The 22210-nt window shown below is 43.6% G+C and overlaps 3 protein-coding genes across 3 annotated transcripts; all 3 read left to right on the top strand.

Moving 5' to 3' along the window:
* The first annotated feature begins 3201 nt into the window (after positions 1-3201).
* On the top strand, positions 3202-9616 carry LOC147970635 (protein FAR1-RELATED SEQUENCE 5-like). The gene is made up of 3 exons (XM_087523538.1): positions 3202-3290; positions 8760-9142; positions 9288-9616. Exons 1-3 carry the CDS (start codon positions 3202-3204, stop codon positions 9614-9616), a joined length of 801 nt encoding a protein of 266 aa, XP_087379664.1.
* A 3393-nt stretch (positions 9617-13009) lies between these two features.
* LOC147970634 (uncharacterized) lies at positions 13010-14449 on the top strand. Its single transcript, XM_087523537.1, has 2 exons — positions 13010-13356; positions 14020-14449. The coding sequence occupies exons 1-2, from the start codon at positions 13010-13012 to the stop codon at positions 14447-14449; spliced, it is 777 nt and encodes a 258-aa protein (XP_087379663.1).
* A 2266-nt stretch (positions 14450-16715) lies between these two features.
* LOC147970633 (uncharacterized) lies at positions 16716-18161 on the top strand. The gene is made up of 2 exons (XM_087523535.1): positions 16716-17062; positions 17735-18161. Exons 1-2 carry the CDS (start codon positions 16716-16718, stop codon positions 18159-18161), a joined length of 774 nt encoding a protein of 257 aa, XP_087379661.1.
* The last annotated feature ends 4049 nt before the right edge of the window (positions 18162-22210 follow it).

Below are 22210 nucleotides of genomic sequence, written 5' to 3'. Positions count from 1 at the left end.
AGAATTTTGAATTCTCATCACCGAATTTGATCCAACGTATGGTGCATCGTTTTTTCCAGTATTCCTTTTGATAATGCAGAAGTCTAAGCAGATGTGTGCGAAGGATGCACTAAAAGTTACCTTCGGGTATTGTCAAATCTCGTTTATCCGCAATTTGATCCAATTCAAGTAGTGTTTTATTAGTGTTCTCAATTGCAATTTTGAGCCTAGAAATACTCTTACTCCAGAGAGAAAGGTCATGTCTGAGGTTTTTGAGTTTCTGACAAAGTCTTGAGGCCGCATTTTTATCCTTACCATGACGAATGGGTTTATTCCATGCAGTGCTAACCACATCCAAAAAACTGGGGTGTGCTATCCAATAAGTTTCAAAACGGAACAACTTGCGTTTGGGGATGGTAGTTTGGATGACCACGTTGCAAGGTATATGATCAGATATCGGCTTACCGAGTGGGTTGACCAGTGTATTTGGGAATGTGGCAGTCCAATTAAGCGTCGTAAAGAACCAATCGAGTTGCTCAAGAAGAGGGTTTTGTTGCATATTGGACCAGGTGTAGTTTCGACCCTTAATGGGTAGTTCAGTAAGATTCTGCTCTCTAATGAAATCATTGAACGTAAACATATCGTTCACATCGCCACCAGGTTTGTTACGGTTATCAGGAGATCTGATAAAATTGAAGTCGCCAAGGATAAGCCAATCTTCAGAGGATGGTATATCGATGTCAAAAAGCCATTTCGTGAACAGGTCCGTGCATCACCCTAGAAAGGGCCATATATATTAACCAACTTCCAACGATGTGAGGATTGCCGGGAAGAAAATTCAATCCCAAGAGCAAATTGTTCAGATAAGAAGACCGAGCCATCGAACAAAGCACTACACCAAATCATAATGATACCCCCTAAGGCCCCAATCGCTGGAACAAACGCAAATGAATCAAAGCATCTAGGGCAGATCAATTTCAGCATACTAGCGTCAAAATACTACATTTTGGATTCCTGAATACAGATAACCGTGCAGCCTGACGAGGTAATCGTGTTCGAAAGAGCTAAGTGTTTATCGGGCGAACTTAAACCACGTACGCTCCAACAAAGTACGTTCCAAGTTTGCAAAAGTACCATAATCACTAGAAGGAAATAACTTAGGTGGACTCGGAGAGGATATCTTCAGTGAGCTCATCAGCAGGAATAGCGCAAAGATGCGTACCAATGGCCTGCATTGTGCTGACACTAGTAGGAGGGGGCACAGTTTCTGCAGTGGACTCAACATCAGAGTCATGTACCTCCTTGGTGCAAGAAAGAGCAGATGGAAGCATGCGGGGTTTCACTTTTGACTTGGTGACTCGGGCTTCGGTGAGCAGGTTGGTGCAAAAACCATCATATTTGTTTGATCTGGTGCTGCGCCTGAGGGAAGCAGTGTCAATGGGGGCCTGATTTTTGCCTTTACTGAGCTTGTGGGGCATTGGGTCGGTGCTACTAGCACCCATGAAGTCATGTTCAGCTGAAACTTTGGGAGCAAGATCATTATCAACTTGGATCTCTGAAGGAGGAAGCAGGGTGTCCGGTTCTGCGGTCAAGCCAGGAATAGGTAGAGCTGGCAGTTCCAGTGTTGGCTGAATAATCTCTGAGGGCTCCACTTGAATGAAAGCATCAGGTGCTAGAAGGTTGATAAGGCCCACTTCAGTAGCAGCAGAATACCCCTAAGCAAGAATGGCCACATCGACAGCAGGAGCAGCCTCAATCTGCAGGGTGTTGATCGCCTCCATGGCAGGAATTTCCTCTATAAGAACAGTGGATGTGGGTGCCGCAGTATTTCCTGCCTGGGTGACAGAGGCAAACTATAGTCCAGCATCCCCCATTGAGACCTGAATCTCAACACGAAAGTGTTCATGACGCATCCCGTAACCATGCACCCATGGTCCCATAGTGGCCAACAGAGGACGCATAGCAAGATAACTGGAGGCATTAAGTTGTTGTCTGGGGATAGGGTCAGACAGGAGCAGATTCATGAGATAAGTACCTTGATTAGAAAGGCCAAAACTCATACCCTGACTATGAACATCAACAGTAACTGTCAGAACTTCAGTGGTAGCAGACTGAGTAGTATGAGCATTCTGGACAGATACATGATCTTCAAGGATCAGAAGAGCCGCACCAGCGTCAGAGATGGTGTCATCAGATACTATAACAGAGTCATTACAAGCATCAGGAGCATTGTCTACTATGTTGTGTTCTGGTGTAACGCCAGCTTCAAAAGTGAGACCTTGTGCAGACAGCCAGGCTTGGAAGTTCATCAGATACGGAGGCATAGCCACAGGGGGAGCAGGGGGGTAGGATCAGCAGGCCATTCTCCCCAACCACCATTGTCTTGAGCTGGAGCCGGAGCAGCGTTCTGAACTAACCAGTTATGAACCTGCTGTTGATAGAGCTATTCGGCGGTAAGGTCAGTGCCAAACTGTGGGTGGGGGTTGCCGTCCGGAGGTGGCGGTTCCTCGCCGGCCGGAGGAACCTCGGGTAGCAGCCCATTCCAATCGTTGCTACGCAAGATGGTTACCTGGACAGTCCAACAATCACGGGCTCCTCCCAGCTGCCACACCACAAAGCTTTTTGACACCAATCGAAGATGTATAACCTGAACCTTGAGCAGCATGAACCGACGATCTTGCCTAGGATTATACCAGGAAAGCAAAGAACCAAAATCCCCAAGCGACTTGTTGATGTAATAGTCAGTCTGGTAATCATAGGGAAATCCAAAATACATCAACCAAATAGCTGGCCCAAATGTGGTGGTGCGGCGGTTCAGAGCCTCATTATGTGGCATAAACGTGATCAGCAGATCTTCATCCTCAATCTCTAACGGAGTAGCCACAGCAGTATCGCGCATGAAAGAGTCGACGAAGCCATAAATCCCAATACCAAGGGGGTGGTCGCTAACCTCAGTAGTGAACAGTTGCATCTCCTGCAGCATGCCAGTGATGGTGTGGCGAATGGCCGCACGGCGGTGAAGCGGAACATACTGTCTCGTCTCAGCGATGGCCAGGTATTCGTGGCTGAGAGGCGGAATCGGGCCAACCACCATGCCGCTGCGGACAACGCGATTTGCTGGGCCTGGCTCGACGGCGAAGCCCGGCGGCAGGAATGGCACAGGATTGAGCGGGTAGTTGGCCATGGTGGTCGCCGAGGTGGGTGGCCGCGAGGGTGGCAGCAATGGTGGCAGCAATGGTGAAAGGACGAGACTGGGCGGAGGCAGAGGTGTTGTGGCAGTCGAGGGCAGAGTGGAATGCGGAGCGTGAGGGGTAGGAATGGAAGAAATTTTCCTTTTTGGAATCCATCGCCAGCCTTCTCGCCTTCTCCTATGGAAACAGAAGCGAGCCACGTGTCCATCGGCCCCACAAATAGTGCATCGTACGGTAGTAGCAGCATGAGGCCTGCTATGGGAAGTATTCTTAGAGGGGAAACGTGAATTAGCAGTACCAGATTTTCTGCGTTCCTTTCCCGGAATTTGGACTCCAATAGCAGTACCAGATTTTCTGCGTTCATTGCCAAGACTTGGAACTCCTATAGTAGGCAGCTGTTTTTTCAAAGGGCAATAAATCGCTTTATGATCAGGAGCCGAGCAATTAAAGAAAATAAGCCTCACTTGACAAGTCTGCTTTCGATGGCCCCATTGGAGACAGCGGGCACAGAGATTAGCCCAATTTGCGGATAAAACCGAAATCTCTTGCTCCGAGTAGTAGGCTTGGGCCAAATCCACCTTGTATTGGGCCGAAAGTTGAGGAGGCCAGGTAATGTGAGGTGGGGCATATTTAAACACCGAGCCAAGAAAACATTGAGGCAACAAGGGATAATCTTGTCGGAGAACGCATTTAAAGCTTCCAATAACAAGATAGGAAGGTGACACTGATTCCTCCAAATCCGCTTGGCATTGATATTTCGCCATTAATAGTTTCCGACCATCAGAGGCCGTGACAGGTGCCTTGACATTATTTCCCACTTGAATATTACCAAATTTGATAGAGGACTGCCCAAGGTCATGATGAACAGACAGTGGAGCAATTGCCACGGATGATGAAGCCTCAGCGTGATGAGCATTAGAGAAAACCATGTGAGGCAACGGAACTAAATTAAACTTGCTCAATTCCTGAAAGGATGAAGGTTGCAAAGCTGTCCCCTTAGATGATGAACTCAAATTGGACTTAATCGCAATAGGCTGTCTGGCAGAAATATCCTTTAACTCCTCATCGGCATGCCAATGAGAGTTCGAATGAGAATAATGAGCATAGTGACCATTGAAAAGATGAAAGTGGCAAACAAAGTCTGGCCAGACACGATCTTTTAGTCGATATATGAAATGACCAACCTTATTCCCAGCCACAGAGAAACGAAAAGACCTCTCATTGATTCGAGAGACCTTGAATCCTTTGTGATGACCTCCAATGCAACATTGAAGGGCCACTCTCACAGAATCGTCAGAGAGAGGGAAGGAAGCCGAGGAGAAAGAGACCACCAAGAAAAATTCCTTGGTAGAGCGAGAAGGAGAAAAATGGACCGTTTCTCCAAATCTTCGACGTACCTGATCAGCAACCGCAAGGCCAGGGTTGAAATCCCAATGTAGGAGCCCTTCCATGGCATGGATCATAGGTTAGATCCATGTTGCGAGGTGGAGCAGGTGGGAGAGGGGAGAGGGGGAGGAGGAGGAGAGAGCCATCCTCATGTCTAGTAGGAAGGTATATGGTGGGTTTCCCCCGGTGGCCATCTTCATCATCCCGGTGCTCTCCATGACGAGGAGGGAGTAGTTCTCCCTCGGAGCTGAGGGTATGTACCAGTAGCTATGTGTTTGATCTCTCTCTCTCTCTCTCTCTCGTGTTCTTCAGGTGATACGATCTTGATGTATCGCGAGCTTTGCTATTATAGTTGAATCTTATGATGTTTTCTCCCCCCCTCTACTCTCTTGTAATGGATTAAGTTTCCCCTTTGAAGTTATCTTACCGGATTGAGTCTTTAAAGATTTGAGAACACTTGATGTATGTCTTGCCGTGTGTATCTGTGGTGACAATGGGATACCACGTGATTCACTTCATGTATGTTTTGGTGATCAACTTGCGGGTTCCGCCCATGAACCTATGCATAGGGGTTGGCACACGTTTTCATCGTGATTCTCCGGTAGGAACTTGGGGCACTCTTTGAGGTTCTATGTGTTGGTTGAATAGATGAATCTAAGATTGTGTGATGCATATCGTATAATCATACCCATGGATACTTGAGGTGACATTGGAGTATCTAGGTGACATTAGGGTTTTGGTTGATTTGTGTCTTAAGGTGTTATTCTAGTACGAACTCTAGGGATGTTTGTGACACTTATAGGAATAGCCCAACGGATTGATTGGAAAGAATAACTTTGAGGTGGTTTCATACCCTACCATAATCTCTTCGTTTGTTCTCTGCTATTAGTGACTTTGGAGTGACTCTTTGTTGCATGTTGATGGATAGTTATGCGATCCAATTATGTTATTATTGTTGAGGGAACTTGCACTAGCGAACCCTAGGCCTTGTTTCAACGCATTGCAATAACGTTTACGCTCACTTTTATCATTGGTTACCTTGCTATTTTTATATTTTCAGATTACAAAAACCTTTATCTACTATCTATATACCACTTGTATCACCATCTCTTCGCCGAACTAGTGCACCTATACAATTTACCATTGTATTGGTTGTGTTGGGGACACAAGAGACTCTTTGTTATTTGGTTGCAGGGTTGCTTGAGAGAGACCATCTTCATCCTACGCCTCCTACGGATTGATAAACCTTAGGTCATCCACTTGAGGGAAATTTTCTACTGTCCTACAAACCTCTGCACTTGGAGGCCCAACAACATCTACAAGAAGAAGGTTGTGTAGTAGACATCACTAGGTAAACGATCCTTGTGCTGACCGCCAGACCCGCTCTTTGCACAACCCCGCGCCCGCCAACCATAGAAGGGATCCCAGTGATCCCATAGGTGTCGCTTCCATCGAGAAAGTTCATGATAAATTAAGTTCAATTAATCATATTACTTAAGAACTCCCACTTAGATAGACATCCCTCAAGTCATCTAAATCATGTCCGATCATCACGTGAGATGGAGTAGTCATCAATGGTGAACATCTCTATGTTGATCATATCTACTATATGATTCACGTTCGACCTTTCGGTCTCCAGTGTTCCTAGGCCATGTATGTACATACTAGACTCATCAAGTTTAACCCATGTATTCCTCATGTGAAAAACTATCTTGCACCTGTTGTATGTGAACGTAGAGCCTATCACACCCGATCATCACGTGGTGTCTCAGCACGAAGAACTTTTGCAATGGTGCATACTCAGGGAGAACACTCATACCTTGAAATTTAGTTAAGGGATCATATTATAATGCTACCGCCATACTAAGCAAAATAAGATGCATAAAAGATAAACATCACATACAATCAAAATATGTGACATGATATGGCCATCATCATCTTGTGCTTTTGATCTCCATCTCCAAAGCACCGTCATGATCTCCATTGTCACCGGCTTGACACCTTGATCTCCATCGTAGTGTCGTGGTCGTCTCACCAACAATTGCTTCTACAACTATCGCTAACGCATATTGATAAATTAAAGAAATCACATGGCGTTTGCATTTCATACAATAAAGCGACAACCATAAAGCTCCAACCAGTTGCGGATAACCTTTACAAAACATGATCATCTCATACAATAACTTATATCACATCATGTCTTGACCATATCACATCACAACATGCCCAGCAAAAACAAGTTAGACGCCCTCTCCTTTGTTGTTGCATGTTTAACGTGGCTGCTATGGGATTCTAGCAAGAACCGTTCTTACCTACGCATCAAAACCACAGTGGTGATTTATCAAGTTTGTTGTTTTAACCTTCAACAAGGACCGGCTGCAGTCAAATTCGATTCAACTAAAGTTGGAAAAACAGACACCCGCCAGCCACCTTTATGCAAAACTAGTTGCATGTGTGTCGGTGGAACCGGTCTCATGAACGTGGTCATGTAGGGTTGGTCTGAGCCGCTTCATCCAACAATACCGCCAAATAAAAATAAGACATTGGTGGTAAGCAGTATGACGATCACCGCCCACAACTCTTTGTGTTCTACTCGTCCATATCATCTACACATAGACCTGGCTCGGATGCCACTGTAGGGAAATGCAACATGCAATTTCAAAATTTCCTATGCTCACGCAAGATCTATCTAGGAGATGCATAGCAATGAGAGGGGGAGAGTTGTCCATGTACCCTTGTAGACCGGAAGTGGAAGCGTTTGACAACGCGGTTGATGTAGTCAAACTTCTTCTCGTTTCGACCGTTCAAGCACCGAACGTACGGCACCTCCGAGTTCTGCACACGTTCAGCTCAATAACGTCCCTCGAACTTTTGATCCAGCAAAGTGTCAAGGAGAGTTTCTTCAGCACGACAGCATGGTGACGGTGATGGTGAAGCGATCTGCGCGGAGCTTCGCCTAAGCACTATGACAATATGACTGGAGGAGTAAACTGTGGAGGTGGGCGTCGCACACGGCTAACAGTTGTTTCTGTCTGTTCTAGGCACCCCCCACATATATATATAGGGCTGGACTATTCTGTTACCGGTAACAGAATATTATTCTGTTACCCTCGCCCCCTATAAGGCGCGACGCGTCCATGACCGACCCAGCCCCAATCCGACTCGCTTCCTACCGCCGGAGGCAGCTGTCGCGGGCGAGCGAGCGACGGCGGCAGCCGGAGCGAGGGAGCCCGCGGCGCCGTGATTGGCCGGCGACGGATCCGCCGCCGCCTCCTCGTTCCTTTTGTCGCCGGATCCATCGTCGGGGTCGTCATCCCCGCCTCCTGCCTCCCTCCATCGCCGGATCCATCGTCGGGGTCGTGATCCCTGCCTCCTGTCTCGCTCCACCGCAGGATCCATCGACAGGGCCATGATCCCCGCCTCTTGCCTCCCTCCATCGCCGGATCCATCGTCAGAGCCGTCATCCCCGCCTCCTGCCTCCCTCCGTTGCCGGGTCTCCTTCTCCGGGGCCGTTATCCCCGCAAGGTGCTTCCTCTACGAACCTCTTCGCCAGACGTCCACCACAAGCAGGTGTTACGTCAATGGTGCCGCCTCGCAAGAACATGCCAGTAAGATGCCCACGAGAGGTAGAAGAAGAAGACAGTACACTAGAGGTAATGTCTGCTCCCCACGTTTGTGTCACTCCATCAGTTCATCAGTCCTGCTATGAAGAAGAACCCGATGGTACATTGCAAATGCTAGCATCAGTTAATTGACACCCCTGCCACTTGATGCACGATTAGGATGTCGAGGTTACTGTCAGTGCATCTAATATGCTATGTTCGGTTCAGGTTAAAAAATAATAACACATATGCGTCAGTCCAGGTATAGTGACAAGGTTCAGCTACCGCTGAGAGTTGTATGTTGTTATTCCTAAGAGTACAAGTCATGTAATTGCGTCAGTTCGAACGAGTAAAAAAACTATTACCAAAAAAATATAAAATTGCTACACAATAAGTTCAGTGATACATAAGCTAGCAGTACTTGTAATGTATATGCATTGATGCACGATTAGGATGTCGAGGTTACTATCAAGTTAAAAAAATAGCACATATGCGTCAGTCCAGGTAGATAGTGATGAGAGAGTGCCACAGTTACACAGTAAGTTCAACATGACCTGACGCCAGTTCAACATGCATTTTTCAATGAACTTTTTATATGCAGGAAAGCAAAGAATTCAAGGATTGATGATGTGGATAATGTCCTAAGGACTGTCAACTTCTTTAGGGAGATGAAAGCTATAAACAGGGAATTCTTCTGTGACATGCAACTTGATGAGTCCGACAGAGTTAAGAACATATTATGGGCGAACGCAAGCTGCCGAGGAGCGTATCAGGACTTCGGGGACTGCGTAATGTTTGACACAACATACAAGACCAACAAGTACCATATGCCACTTGGGGTGTTTGTCGGAACTAACAACCACTTACAGACTACATTCTTTGGTTTTGCCCTGATAAGAGATGAGGATGCAAATTCATTCAAGTGGCTGTTCAGGACATTTTTAAGGTGCATGAGAAGGAAGGCTCCTACATGCATTCTCACAGGTACACCCGCTAAAACCACCCCCAACCACCACCCCCCTACCAAAAAAGAAAAGGAAAATAACACAGTAAAAATGTTGTGTCAGTTGTATTGGTATATATGCACAACCATCTGCTGACCACTCCGAGTCTATTTTCTCATTACCAGACCAGTGCCAGGAAATGGCTTTGGCGATCGCAGATGTTTTCAAGAACATAGTACATAAGCTATGCCGCTGGCACATTATGAAGAAGTACATGGAACACCTCGCGTACCTGTATTTCCTGCACGAGGACCTTAAGGATGAATTCACATCAATTCTCAACTGGCCCCTCATGCCAACTGAGTTTGAGGATGCCTGGAAAAGACTCATGGATAAGTACAACCTCCACGATGATGCCACAATGGTGGGCATGTGGAACGAGGATGAGAAATGGATATCAGCCTACTTCAAAGAAATTTTCTGCGCCAAAATGACATCCACACAGCGAAGTTAGAGCATGAACTATGTGCTCAAGAAGAACTACGTAAATGAGAGACATAACCTACACCGGTTTGTCAGCCAGGTAAACTCCTGCGTCAAAACCAGGAGGCAGACAGAGAACCAGGAGACAATGGGTAACCGGGTATAGCTCTATCACTTGTTGTAAGACAAAAAATTACATGCTTACTAAAGTAAAAAATTTATTAGAAGTTTTTCCTACGAGAAAACTAACAATTTGGTCATCATTCTTGCATCTGCAGAAGGAACAAAACACGCTGACCTTCTATGGGTTTGACACCCAGATGGCAAAGCTGTACACGCGAGCTGTGTACAGTGAGATCAGAGATAGGCTAAAACTGAGCACTCTCTTCATGGCGACAGAGACGGACGAGCCCACAAAGTACCTAGTGCGCTACAACCACCCGCAAAAACTGTCTGTGTGGGCTCAACACGCGTTCCAGGTGGTTGCAGACCCCGTGGGAGAAACATATGAGTGCGAGTGCAGGCTATGGGACCACACAGGTGAGGACTACAAAAAAGATGTTACATACTGTACTACTTTTTTGCAAAGTTTTTGTTTGAATGAAATGACAAAAAACATGCACCTCTTCCAAAAACAAATACAGGTCTTTTCTGCATGCATGTCCTGTGCATGATGCAGACAATTAAGGCTGAAAGCATTCCAGAGAAATACATACTCAGGAGATACACCAAACGCCCGAACATCCAGCCAACATTTGACAGAAATGACTTGAGGACAGTAGCGTCAAACAAGGCATCCCAATACTGCATTGAAAGCTCACTGCTGACGATGAACATGAGGGTGCACAGAAAAAGCTTGAGAAGCCAAGAGCAAATGGCAAGGACGTGGGTCGTCATGGACAAACTTGAACAAGAACTCGACGCCATGCATTCTCCTGAAAATGGAGGTGTCGCGGACAATGAAGCCATTGAGCAGGATATTGCTACAATGTTGTCCGAGATGAACCATATGGGAGCTATTGACCCATTTGAGAACGAGGAAGAGGAGCAGCAGCAACCGGAGCTTGCCCATGTGCACACTCAAGAGCACCGACAAACTCACATGCGAGATCATGAGCTTGATGGTGCAGGAAAGGGTGATTAAACCCCCAATATTCTCAAACACAAAGGGGAGGAAGAGCAAGACGCAAGTAGCGAAAGCTGCGAAAGCAGCAGCCAAAAATCCACCACGCCCCATCAAGCGCGTGGAATTTGGCCCGGACGGCAAACCCCTCGGGGTAAGGGCATGCGGATTCTGCAACGTCGTGAGCAACCATAACTACCGCACATGCCCACTCCGCACAGGTGCCACTGTCAACAAGAACAAGCAGATTGGAGCCACCCAGCTTTCTACCAATGGAGACAACACACGTAACAGCTACACTTGCCGCAAGTGTGGTGGAACTTACGGACATAATGCCCGCACGTGCAAAGTGGGCAAGGTGGTCAGTGGAGCTGAACATAAACAGGGCAAGGTAAAGAGTTCCAAGCAATCAAATGAAGACGATGAAGAAGAAGAGTTTGATGAGAATGACGACCAATCAGACGAAGACAATGAAGATGCAGTGTCGGGGGCGAGGAAACTGAAACTGACGATGAAGCTGCCAAGGCTCAACCTGGAAAGAGCGCCAGCAAGGCACAACATTCGGGGACAGTTAGGAGAAGCTCAAGACTGAACAATACATAGTGGTTATCCTGCTGCATAAACTAAAAAATAACCTTGTAGTCTTAGTTGAATCAACACACAATGAGGAAGCATTTCACAAAACACTGTCATTTACCAAAACTTATTTAGCTTTATCGTCAATTTCTTGATCAGAACTAAAGTTATTTTTTAGTTTCTGATTTGTGCCCGCTGGAGCAGTGACATTATTATGTAAACCATTTGATAATCATTTTGAATGCAGTCACAAAATACGTTTGAAAAAACTTATCTGGATATATCCAATGCAAAAGGCTACTGTGAACGAGTAACTCAGGAAAAAAATATGTCAAGGAAAATTTTGAACTCTTGTAGCATATCAGTACTGATAACTCTCAGTCGTCAGTACAAGGCAGAGTACACATCAGTACTGATATAATTTCTGATTTGTGCCCGCTGAAGCAGTGACATTATTATTTAAACCATTTGATAATCCTTTTGAATGCAGTCAAAAATAAAATTGAAAAAACTTATCTTGATATATCTGACGCAAAACGCTACTGTCAACTAGTAACTCAGCAAAAAAAATGTCAAGGAAAAATTTAAACTCTTGTATTACATGCGTACTGATAACTCTCAGTCAGCAGTACAAAAGGCATAGTAATAACAAACACACCAGTGAACGACTGAAAAAAATCGTTTTGAAAAAACAAAGCTATGCCTGCTCCTACCAGTCCCAATTCAGAAAGACCATCAGTACATAAAAATAATTACCTCAAGAAAAATGCGAATATAATACATCCTGTACTGGTGAAAATCTAATTTATCTGTAAAAAATACTCACAGGTTATCTTGATATAAACAATCCTTTAAAAAATACGAAAATTGTTTTAAAAAAACATTAGCACCACACATAGTATCGCTGGTATTTGGTACGTTCAATTACACTTCAATCACCAGTCCGAGTACGACAGTAGAGGAGTTCAAACCTCCACCAACACCGATGCTGACACGTGCAAGTGGGATAAGCAGCTGATAAGTACAGCTTGACTATACGAATCGTGCCACAATAAAATGCCATCATCACCACCGCAGAGACGTGCAAGTGGGGTTTTGCAGGTCATAAGTACAACTTGACAAGACTAGTCAGTTCAACAGTAAAAACCATTTAACTTGGACGGTTAGGTCTTCCACGCCAACACCCACGCCACCCACTGGGCGTTTGCCACGACGAAGTGCAAATGCCGACCCCCACGACCACTACACACATGCCCCCGACGAACCGCGTCCCACACACCACCGTCGGCGCACTGAAAAAATACCCGTTGTCTTCCATCTATCCCTCGTTCCCACAAACCATACGTCACCTAAACAGTGCAAAATGTCATCATCACAACCACAGAGACGTGCAAGTGGGATTTAGCAGATCGTAAGTACAGCTTGACAAGACTAATCAGTGCACCAGTAAAAAACATTTGTCTTGGACGGTTAGTTCTTCCAGGCCACCACCCGCGCCACCCATTGGCGGTTGCCACGACGAAGTGCAAACGCCGACCCCCACGACCACTACACACACGCCCCCGACGAACCGCCTCCCACACACCACCGTCGGCGCACTGCAAAAAAACCCCATTGCCTTCCATCTCTCCCTCGTTCCCACATAGCACCATTGCCGCTTCCATTTCCACTGCACACAAACCTCCAGCGTCTCTCTCCAAAGCCCACAGTCGCCGGAGGAAGGCCATGGCGGAGGAACCGTCCGCCAAGCGTCATCATGCCGAGACGTCGGACAAGAGGAGCAACCTCGTCGACATTAACGTCCCCGGCGAGAAGCGCGACTACACCAGAACGCTCAAAGGGGTTGAGCTCCATAGCAAGGAGACGCCGGAGATCGTCTGCACCAGCGAACCAGACAAGGCCGACGAGGTGATCTCCAGGCTCTGGAGGAAGCTTGGCAGCAGGATTCGTAGGATCATCGGCGTTGGTGTGCACTACACCAACGAAGATGAACCTCCCCAGATGGCGGCAGTCCTGCAGTTGTGCGTCGACGAACTCTGCTTGGTGTACCACATCGCAGCGGCCACAAAATGGTGAGCAATCCTGCTCATTTACCCTGCATATGGTTTATCTGTTTTATTAGTACTGTATCCTAAAAATTTAATCACACTTGTTTCCCAACTAGATGTACTAGTGTGGTTTGTGAAAAGTGGTTGCACTACTGCATTTTCTCAAGTAGATATACTATAAATGTATTTTTGAACCTAATACACTAGATTACTATTTGGAAAATCTTGCGGAAGATTAAATTCTGAAGTTGATCGACTAGTGTAGTTTCTGGAGTTGATACAATAGAGTAGTCTATGTACTCGATGTATTAAAAAAGATATTTCTGAACTTGATGTAGTGAAGTATTTTCTGAATTTGATGTAATGTTATTTTCGTAAGAAAATAAACTAAGGACTTGGTGAAGCACTGGTTCTGTGTTATCCTATTTCAACAAAAGTAGACTAAACTAGTACCAATGCGGAACATACAACATTGACTGAAATCATGTATAATCCAAGAAGAAGAATAACATGATGTACTTAATTTAATTTCAGAACTTTCTTTACTAGTTTTTGAAGTACATTCATCCATTGTTTATCCTACATAAACAACTACTTCATGGATTCATCACTTGTAAAACAAAAACAAAAATGGATAATTCAAACATCAAAGTAATGCTAATATTCAAAATGTCTCTGCCCTTGCAGGCCCAAGCGCCTGACCGACATGCTACAGCATGACAAGTTGTTCACATTTGCCGGTTTCAGCATTGAAAGTGACAAAGAGAAGCTGAAGTTGTCCGGTATGGAGATCAACCCCAACAAGTTCATCGACATTCAGCGCAAGTGGAGAGTTCCATACACCGGAAAAGAGTACGACTCATTGACTGATGTTGTAGCCAGCGTCATCCACCCATTCTACAAAGGCATGAAGAACAAGATCAACACGCAGGAAGACTACAAACTATGGGGGACAAGCGAGCTGCCAGACAACCTCATCGAGTACGCAGGAGTAGATGCGTACGCCGCGTATAAGTCATGGTTCATGATCGACTACATCACAGATGGTTCGGAATTTGCGAAAGAGCAGGAGGCTAACAACTTCTACGACCACCCCTATTGCCCCTTTACGGGATGAAGATACATCAGAGCCTGCCTTCGTTTTACTTCCGCTTGTGCTTTCCTTTTATCTTGTTGTTTCAAATTAGTAGTTTGCTCTTGTTGGGTTGAACCAGTATGATTATGTCGTGCTTGTCATGTTTGAACAAGTTTAGTTATGTCATCAAGTACAATGTTTTGCTTATCTCATTATATAAGTTTGGTTTGGTAGCTTCGTATGTTGTTAATCCATCATTTCAAAATTGAAAAAAGTAGCTTCTGAATGGAACGTTTTCGTTGCTCTAAAGTACTAGTTACGATGCAACTAATCACACAACGTTGTTCCATGTCAGTACAACTCAGTACACTTGATCGGACATTACATACTTACTACAATAAAAAGTACAAAGAAGCATCAGTCCGTAAGCGCTACTATGAATGCACTATCAGTACAACTCAGTCTACACGCAAGTACCATAGTTCTGAAAATGACACCAGAAGACACTTGAGAAATAATCACAAAAACAAACACAAAAAAGAAGGCAAAAAACTCAAATAAAAAAGATTACACTCACACAAAACCGTCAAGAACTAGAACAAAAAGTATGAGTCCAAGTTACTGGAGGAGTCAAGTACTAGATTCAAACAAAAAAAATTGACCGCCCAAGGTCAGGAGCAGGCCCTGACAATGCTAGATACTTGAACTCGAGCCCGTGGGCGAATCCCTAGTAATCCGCACAACGCAGGACCCGTCGACCAGGGCCCACAAGTTAAGAGAGAGAGCGAGCGCCGTGTATAAGCACTTAGGTAAGTGTTCAGAGGAGTTCGACTGGTGAGCGTCGGCTACGCTTATAAACAGGTTCGGAGCCCCCTCGACTAGCGAGGTGGGACTAAACCCAGAGCGCACGCGCACGACGCACTGCACAGGCGCGCGGACGAGCTATCTGGGCCGGAAAATGGCCCAATAGCCTCTACATCGTCAACAAAACACCCCACCAAATAAGCCCAGCTATACAAACCAGAGGGCGGACAAAGAAATATAAACCACAAGAAAAATGTTTGTCAATTAACCTCTACAAGAAAAAAGGAAAAAAATATGATACAAAAACAATGAACCTCTAAAAAGAACAAAACTTAATAGCCTTTCTGTTAAATGTACATAATTTAAAAAATAGAATTAAATATTACTTTCAAGTTCAACTACTAAAACTAAAAAAGTTCAAAACATATAATGTTTGTCAATTATGCTAAAATTCTTATTTATATAAAAACTGACAAGTTCAACTACTAAAACTAAAAAAGTTCAAAACATATAATGTTTGTCAATTATGCTAAAAATCTTATTTATATAAAAACTGACAAGTTCAACTACTAAAAATCTAAAAGTTCAAACATATAATGTTTGTCAATTATGCTAAATTTCTTATTTATATAAAAACTAACAAGTTCAACTACTAAAATTCAAAAAGTTCAAATAGAATTTATTTGTCAATTCTGGTAAATTTATTATTTATATATAATCTGTCCACACCACAACGAACGATCTGCTCGTAAAATAATCTCAAACCCCCACCCCCAACCTAAGTTATAAAAAATCAGTTCAAACATACATACAACATCAGTACTAAAACAGCAGGATCAGTCAGGCCACTCGCACCACTGTGACATCAAATTTCAAACCCATGCGCTGTTTGAAATTACAATTCAGTTCACACAGTACTAAAACATAAGTGCAGTAAAACTGAGAATACAAAAACTATAAAGGCCTAACTTAGGTTTGTATAGATGAAAATAAAATAAGTACAAGTTTTGAGCAACAACTCTCAGGGCACTGAAAAAATGTTTTGACATACACTAGTGTATAAAGGCTTCAATAGAAAAACAATACTTAAACATCCACACGGAAAAACATCACAGATCCATACGTCACCTAAACAGTGCAAAATGTCATCATCACAACCATAGAGACGTGCAAGTGGGATTTAGCATATCGTAAGTACAGCTTGACAAGACTAATCAGTGCACCAGTAAAAAACATTTGTCTTGGACGGTTAGTTCTTCCAGGCCACCACCCGCGCTACCCATTGGCGGTTGCCACGACGAAGTGCAAACGCCGACCCCCACGACCACTACACACATGCCCCCGACGAACCGCCTCCCACACACCACCGTCGGCGCACTGCAAAAAAACCCCATTGCCTTCCATCTCTCCCTCGTTCCCACATAGCACCATTGCCGCTTCCATTTCCACTGCACACAAACCTCCAGCGGCTCTCTCGAAAGCCCACAGTCGCCGGAGGAAGGCCATGGCGGAGGAACCGTCCGCCAAGCGTCATCATGCCGAGATGTCGGACAAGAGGAGCAACCTCGTCGACATTAACGTCCCCGGCGAGAAGCGCGAGTACGCCAGAACGCTCAAAGGGGTTGATCTCCATGGCAAGGAGACGCTGGAGATCGTCTGCACCAGCGAACCTAACAAGGCCGACGAGATGATGAGCAGGCTCAGGATGAAGGGCGGCGTCTTGTATCCGAGCTTCATCGGAGTTGATGTGGAGTACACCGACGAGGAAAAACCTCCACAGATGGCGGCAGTCCTGCAGTTGTGCGTCGAGGAACTCTGCTTGGTGTACCACATCGCAGCAGCCACAAAATGGTAACCCATACTACTGTTCATTCATCTGTTGTACCAGTACTAGTCACTAAAAACTTAATTAAAAATTGTTTCCCAACTAGATGAACTACTATAGTCTATGAAGTGGATACACGATTACATGTTTATCAAGTTAAATGCATTTCTGAAACTGTGAAGTGAATTGTTTCACCAGATTAGCATCTGAAAAAAAGTTTATAGCATTCTGATCTTGATGCACTAGTATAGTTTATAGAATTGATGTATTAAAATATCTTTGGTGAAGTGATATAGGTCCATATCTTGATGCACATGTTTCTCAAACTAATTTTTGGAACTTGATATAGAATTAATGCACAAAGATGTATCAAGCACTGGTATAGGTCTTTTATTCAACAAAAAAGAAAACTAAACTTGAATCAAGCAGCGCATCTATCATTGACTCTGGTAAAATGATTCTATAATTTGGTCAAGCATTTTGTAAAGCAAAGAAGATAGCAAAAAAGAAAAAATAACACGGTGTAGTTGAATTTAATTTCGGGACTTTGTGTACTAGTTTCTGAACTACATTCATGCATGACTCATAATATATAAGCATCTACCTCATGGATTATCACTTGTAAAACAAAAAAAGTAGAATAATTAAATCCTCAAAAAACAAGACTAATCTATAAATGTGTGTCTCCCCCCTTGCAGGCCCAAGTGCCTCAAAGACTTACTGCGGGAGGAGAAATTGTACACATTTGTTGGTTTCAGCATTGGAGGTGACAAGCGGATGCTGCAGGAGTCTGGTTTGGAAATCAACCCCAACAACTTCATCGACATGCAGTGCAAGTGGAAAGATCCAAAGACCAGAAAATACTATGACTCCTTGGCCGATGTTGCAGGCGGCGTCATCCACCCATTCTACGAAGGCATGAAGAAGAAGATGAACAGGGCAGACCACAAACTGTGGGGGAACAGCCCGCTGCCAGACAACCTCATCACGTACGCAGGAATAGATGCGTACGCAACGTACAAGTCATGGAAGACAATCGACAACATCGTGACAGGTTGGGATATTTCAAAAGAGCAGGAGGCTGAGCCCTACTACCACTGCAACTTCGCGGATGAAGATGCATGAAAGTCTGCATTTGTTATGCTGAACCAGCTACCTTATGCTGTGTGTGTCCTTAGTATTGTTGTTTCAGATTTGTAGTTTGCTTTCGTTATGTTGATCCAGCTACCTTATGCTATGTGTGTCAGGGTTTGAACAAGTTTGCCTATGTCTATCAAGTACATCATTTGCTTATGTCATCCAACAAGTTTGCTAGCTTCCTATTTTGTTCATCCATCATTTGAAGTTGAAGTAGGTTGAAGTTGAAACTTGATGGCTGCCACGCAGCACTAGTCATGGAGAAAAAAAATAACACATGAATATTTTCGCAAAAACAAAAAAAGTGGCAGACTAACTAAGGACAAAAGCAAATAGTAGCCTTGGACGCTCAGTACAACTTAGACATGAACGGTAGTACTATCACGCTAAAAAAACCAGTTTTTAGTTTCAGACGAACACTAAAAAGACTAAGTTTCAGCCGAGGACAACATTCAGTACTAAAAAGCATCGTGGTAAAAAGTAGTTAGAAATTCACTAAGTACTGCATCAGGAAAAGCAAAGAAACACCAGTACGTATTTCCTAGTCACTAGCATCCTAGGACTGAAAAGTTCTGGTACAGTTGAACACACGGTACGTTCATTGTACAAATATATAAAAAGGAACGGGAAGCTTCAATTCGCATTCCTTAAAATAGTGACATACTAAGAATTAACAGTGGCAATACAACTGAAATGTCAGTACAACTTAGTCTATACAGCAAGTGCTAGGATTATACCAAACATTGCCTGGAGAAGAACCACAACCTAGAAAAAAAGAAGGCCAAAAACTAAATCAAAAAAATATAAGTCCGACAAAAGAGAAAAATCACAAGAAACACAACAGAAGACATACTAGCATCAAACAACACAAACAATAAATAATTAATCAAAAGTACTAGCACATTTGGAATCTCAGTACAACTAAGTTTATTCGGTAAGTGCTATGGTGATACCAATTAATGCATTGAGAAAGAAATAGTTTTGAACTTAATAGGAATATCTCTTAAACGTAGCTAATTTAAACCAGTACTTTAACTCTTACTATGAAGTTCAACTACTAAAGTTCAAGAAGTTCAAAAAGAAATTTGGCACTAAAATTTTGAAAGCCTTACGCTGAATGAGACTTCAAATCAGTACTAACAGAACTATATCATAAGTACAAGAAAACGAGAGTACAGAAACTATAAAGGTCCAAGTTAGGATGGAATCACATAAAAATAAAATAAATCTCACTTTCTGAGCAACAACTCGAAAATACACTTGAAAAAAAATTGTTTTCAGTTCAACTACTATATAAGTCTTCAGTACAAAAAAACCTTAACCAAAACGAATTCCCGATGAAACATTGTGCCACACTTAAAACACAACACAAAATATACTAGTTATTACATAGTACTCGACAAGACATCAAACACTACAAAATAGAGCCTACAATGGTTTCAAGAGATATATCACACAACTATCCAATTCACTATGCAAATGATGACCACTTATCCTATGCATCAGGAGCCAAAGCCTGAACCTCCTTGGGACGCTCCGTCACCATAAGATGGTTATTACGGTTGAACACAACTCTATACAGATCCTCAGCGTTCCAATCAACAATGCGTGGCTGCAAAACAATAAAACAAATTATCAAAAATCATGACACATAAAAAAAAGGATGCACAATAAGCCAAAAACAGAAAGTGAAAAGCTCAACAAGAAACCCACGTCATTATCTTGAATGTTCTCAACGATCTTTTCACCATCATAGCATCCCGCATACTTCAGAGTATAGTGGCCACATTCATTCGGCCCTTGAAGTGGAACCTTGACAAACGTTGGTTTCTTTGCAAACAGCTCCCAATTGGGCTGCTTGCTCGCATTGTACTGAGCATCACCATACACAGCCTTCATTACTTTGACCAATCTAGAAATCTGTAAAAAAACAAAACAACCCACACAGTTTTAGGTCTCAGAAACAGCAGAAACAAAGATGCAGAAATATTATTCCAGTACAGATAATAAATGTCACTCACAATCTTCTCGCAGTCTTTGTGATAGGTGTTCTTCGAAGGATGGTGGTTCTTCGGATAAGGTAAAGAGTCAAGGATGTCAACGCTACTTCGGTACCGATTCATGACATATAAGGAATAGTGGCTCACTTTCCTATCCTTTGATAAAACCATAGGCTTGAATAGAGGCATCATGATCTAAAAACAAATGACCAAAAAAGAGATGTTAAATATTCAAAGTAAAAACCAGCATCACAACAAACAAATAAAAACCAAAAATCAGCTAGTAGATCTCACAAGGTCGGCACTGAGCAAGTCTTCATTAGCTTTAACATAGCTCTTGAAATCTCTCACTGCACTCTCCACATTAAACACTTTATTTTAATCCTCGTAAAACGAACAATCAAGAACAACCTGCAAAAAAGCCAAAATAGAAAATAGAAAGCAGAAAAAGAATCAACAAGCAAATTATTATTAAAAATCGTAAAAACAATAGACAGTCTTGTTCAACATACAGAAACCGATCTGATTGATTACCGTGATGAAATATGGACTCAGCAATATCCTTTTCCCAGATGCGAAGTCAGCATTTCTATCGGGATCTTGCTTCCAATCATCAATGAGGAAGTCAATTACATCACCCTCCATCATTTGCCCAGGTGAAAAAACTTCCCAGATGCGATTCCCAGTGAAGTTAGTTACGTTTCCATCAGATTGAGGTATCATTGAGAATGTATTCCTGCAGCACACACAAGAACAAAAAGAAGGAGAAGCAAGATAAGGCATTCATAGCAGTTCGAGTTGTATAAAAAGGAACAGTTCAGGCCATATTTATCTAGCAGTTACAAACAACAGAAGAAAAGGAAGAGGAAAAAATAATGAGAGATACTCACTCGCCATACTTCTCACGCCATTCATTACTAAGCAACAGATTATACAACCTGCGAGCCTTGTCCAGGTGAGGGAATTTATAAGGGTGAAGCTGCTGCACAGGGGAGCAAAACTTTATAGGAGCTCTGGGCGCACGCTTCATGCTTAAAACATTGCCAGAATCCAAAGCGGGATCTTTCCTAGCACCACCAGCTCTACGAGCCACTATTCCAGCAAGGGGAGATAAACCTTTGGCAGCAGCGCTCCTCGTGACTCTTCCAACGCCAGCAATCTTGTCAAACACATCATCATCACTATCTATCAATTCCACAATGGGATTCTTGGGTGTAGTAGGGCTATCTGCACAAGCAGCCGTAAAACCTCTCAGAGCTCCCAACCGCCCCTTCATAACACCAGATCTTGTCTTTTCGGGAGAACGCCCCTGGCTAAGATCAATAGCTACGCGCTCGAGCTCCAAGAACTGGCTACCAAAGAACCTGTAGTCAGGCTCACCAAGATCCAGCCACTCACCTGAAAAAAAAGAAGACCGCACAAAGCGTAAGTTCAAATACATATTTCATGAAAGTACTAATAGAGAAGTACAAGCTGCAAAAAAAATTACAAAAGTCCATGCACACATACAGGGTTCGATGCCAAACAAACCCCGGAAGTCAACATCAAACACATCACTAGTTGCGCAGGTATACAGCAAAGTCTTCCTAATGTCCAAAATGTCTTCATGGCTGTAATCGGCCATTTCAATTACACCATCCTCCCGGCAATAATAGGTCTTGCAGTTTTGTAGCATAAAGAATCCACTATCATGCCTGTAAACAAAGGAAAAATAAAAAAATGGTACAACACAAAATCCAAAAAATACAGGAACAACATCCTCTAGCAACAAAAACAACCAACAAAAATCATTAAAAACGGATACTCACGTGTTTTCCTGCTGAGGCACCCGCACAAACTCGCAAGAGAAACCATCAATATGCGCCGGTGAGAACGGTTTGGCCCTGTCTACACTGGACTCCCTCCAAAGCTTCTTTATATTATCTGTCATATTCCTTAAGAATCTAACTGCATCACCACAGGTTTCATCAGGGAGTGAATCAAGACACTCGAAACGACGGAACTTCAAATTCAGAACAACCAAGAACCAATGCCCAG

Source organism: Triticum urartu, chromosome 5A, assembly GCF_056163025.1.
Source record: "Triticum urartu cultivar PI428250 chromosome 5A, HENAU_Tu73, whole genome shotgun sequence".
In the NCBI taxonomy this organism is placed as follows: Eukaryota; Viridiplantae; Streptophyta; class Magnoliopsida; order Poales; family Poaceae; genus Triticum; species Triticum urartu.
This window is presented reverse-complemented; position numbering and strand designations above follow the sequence as displayed.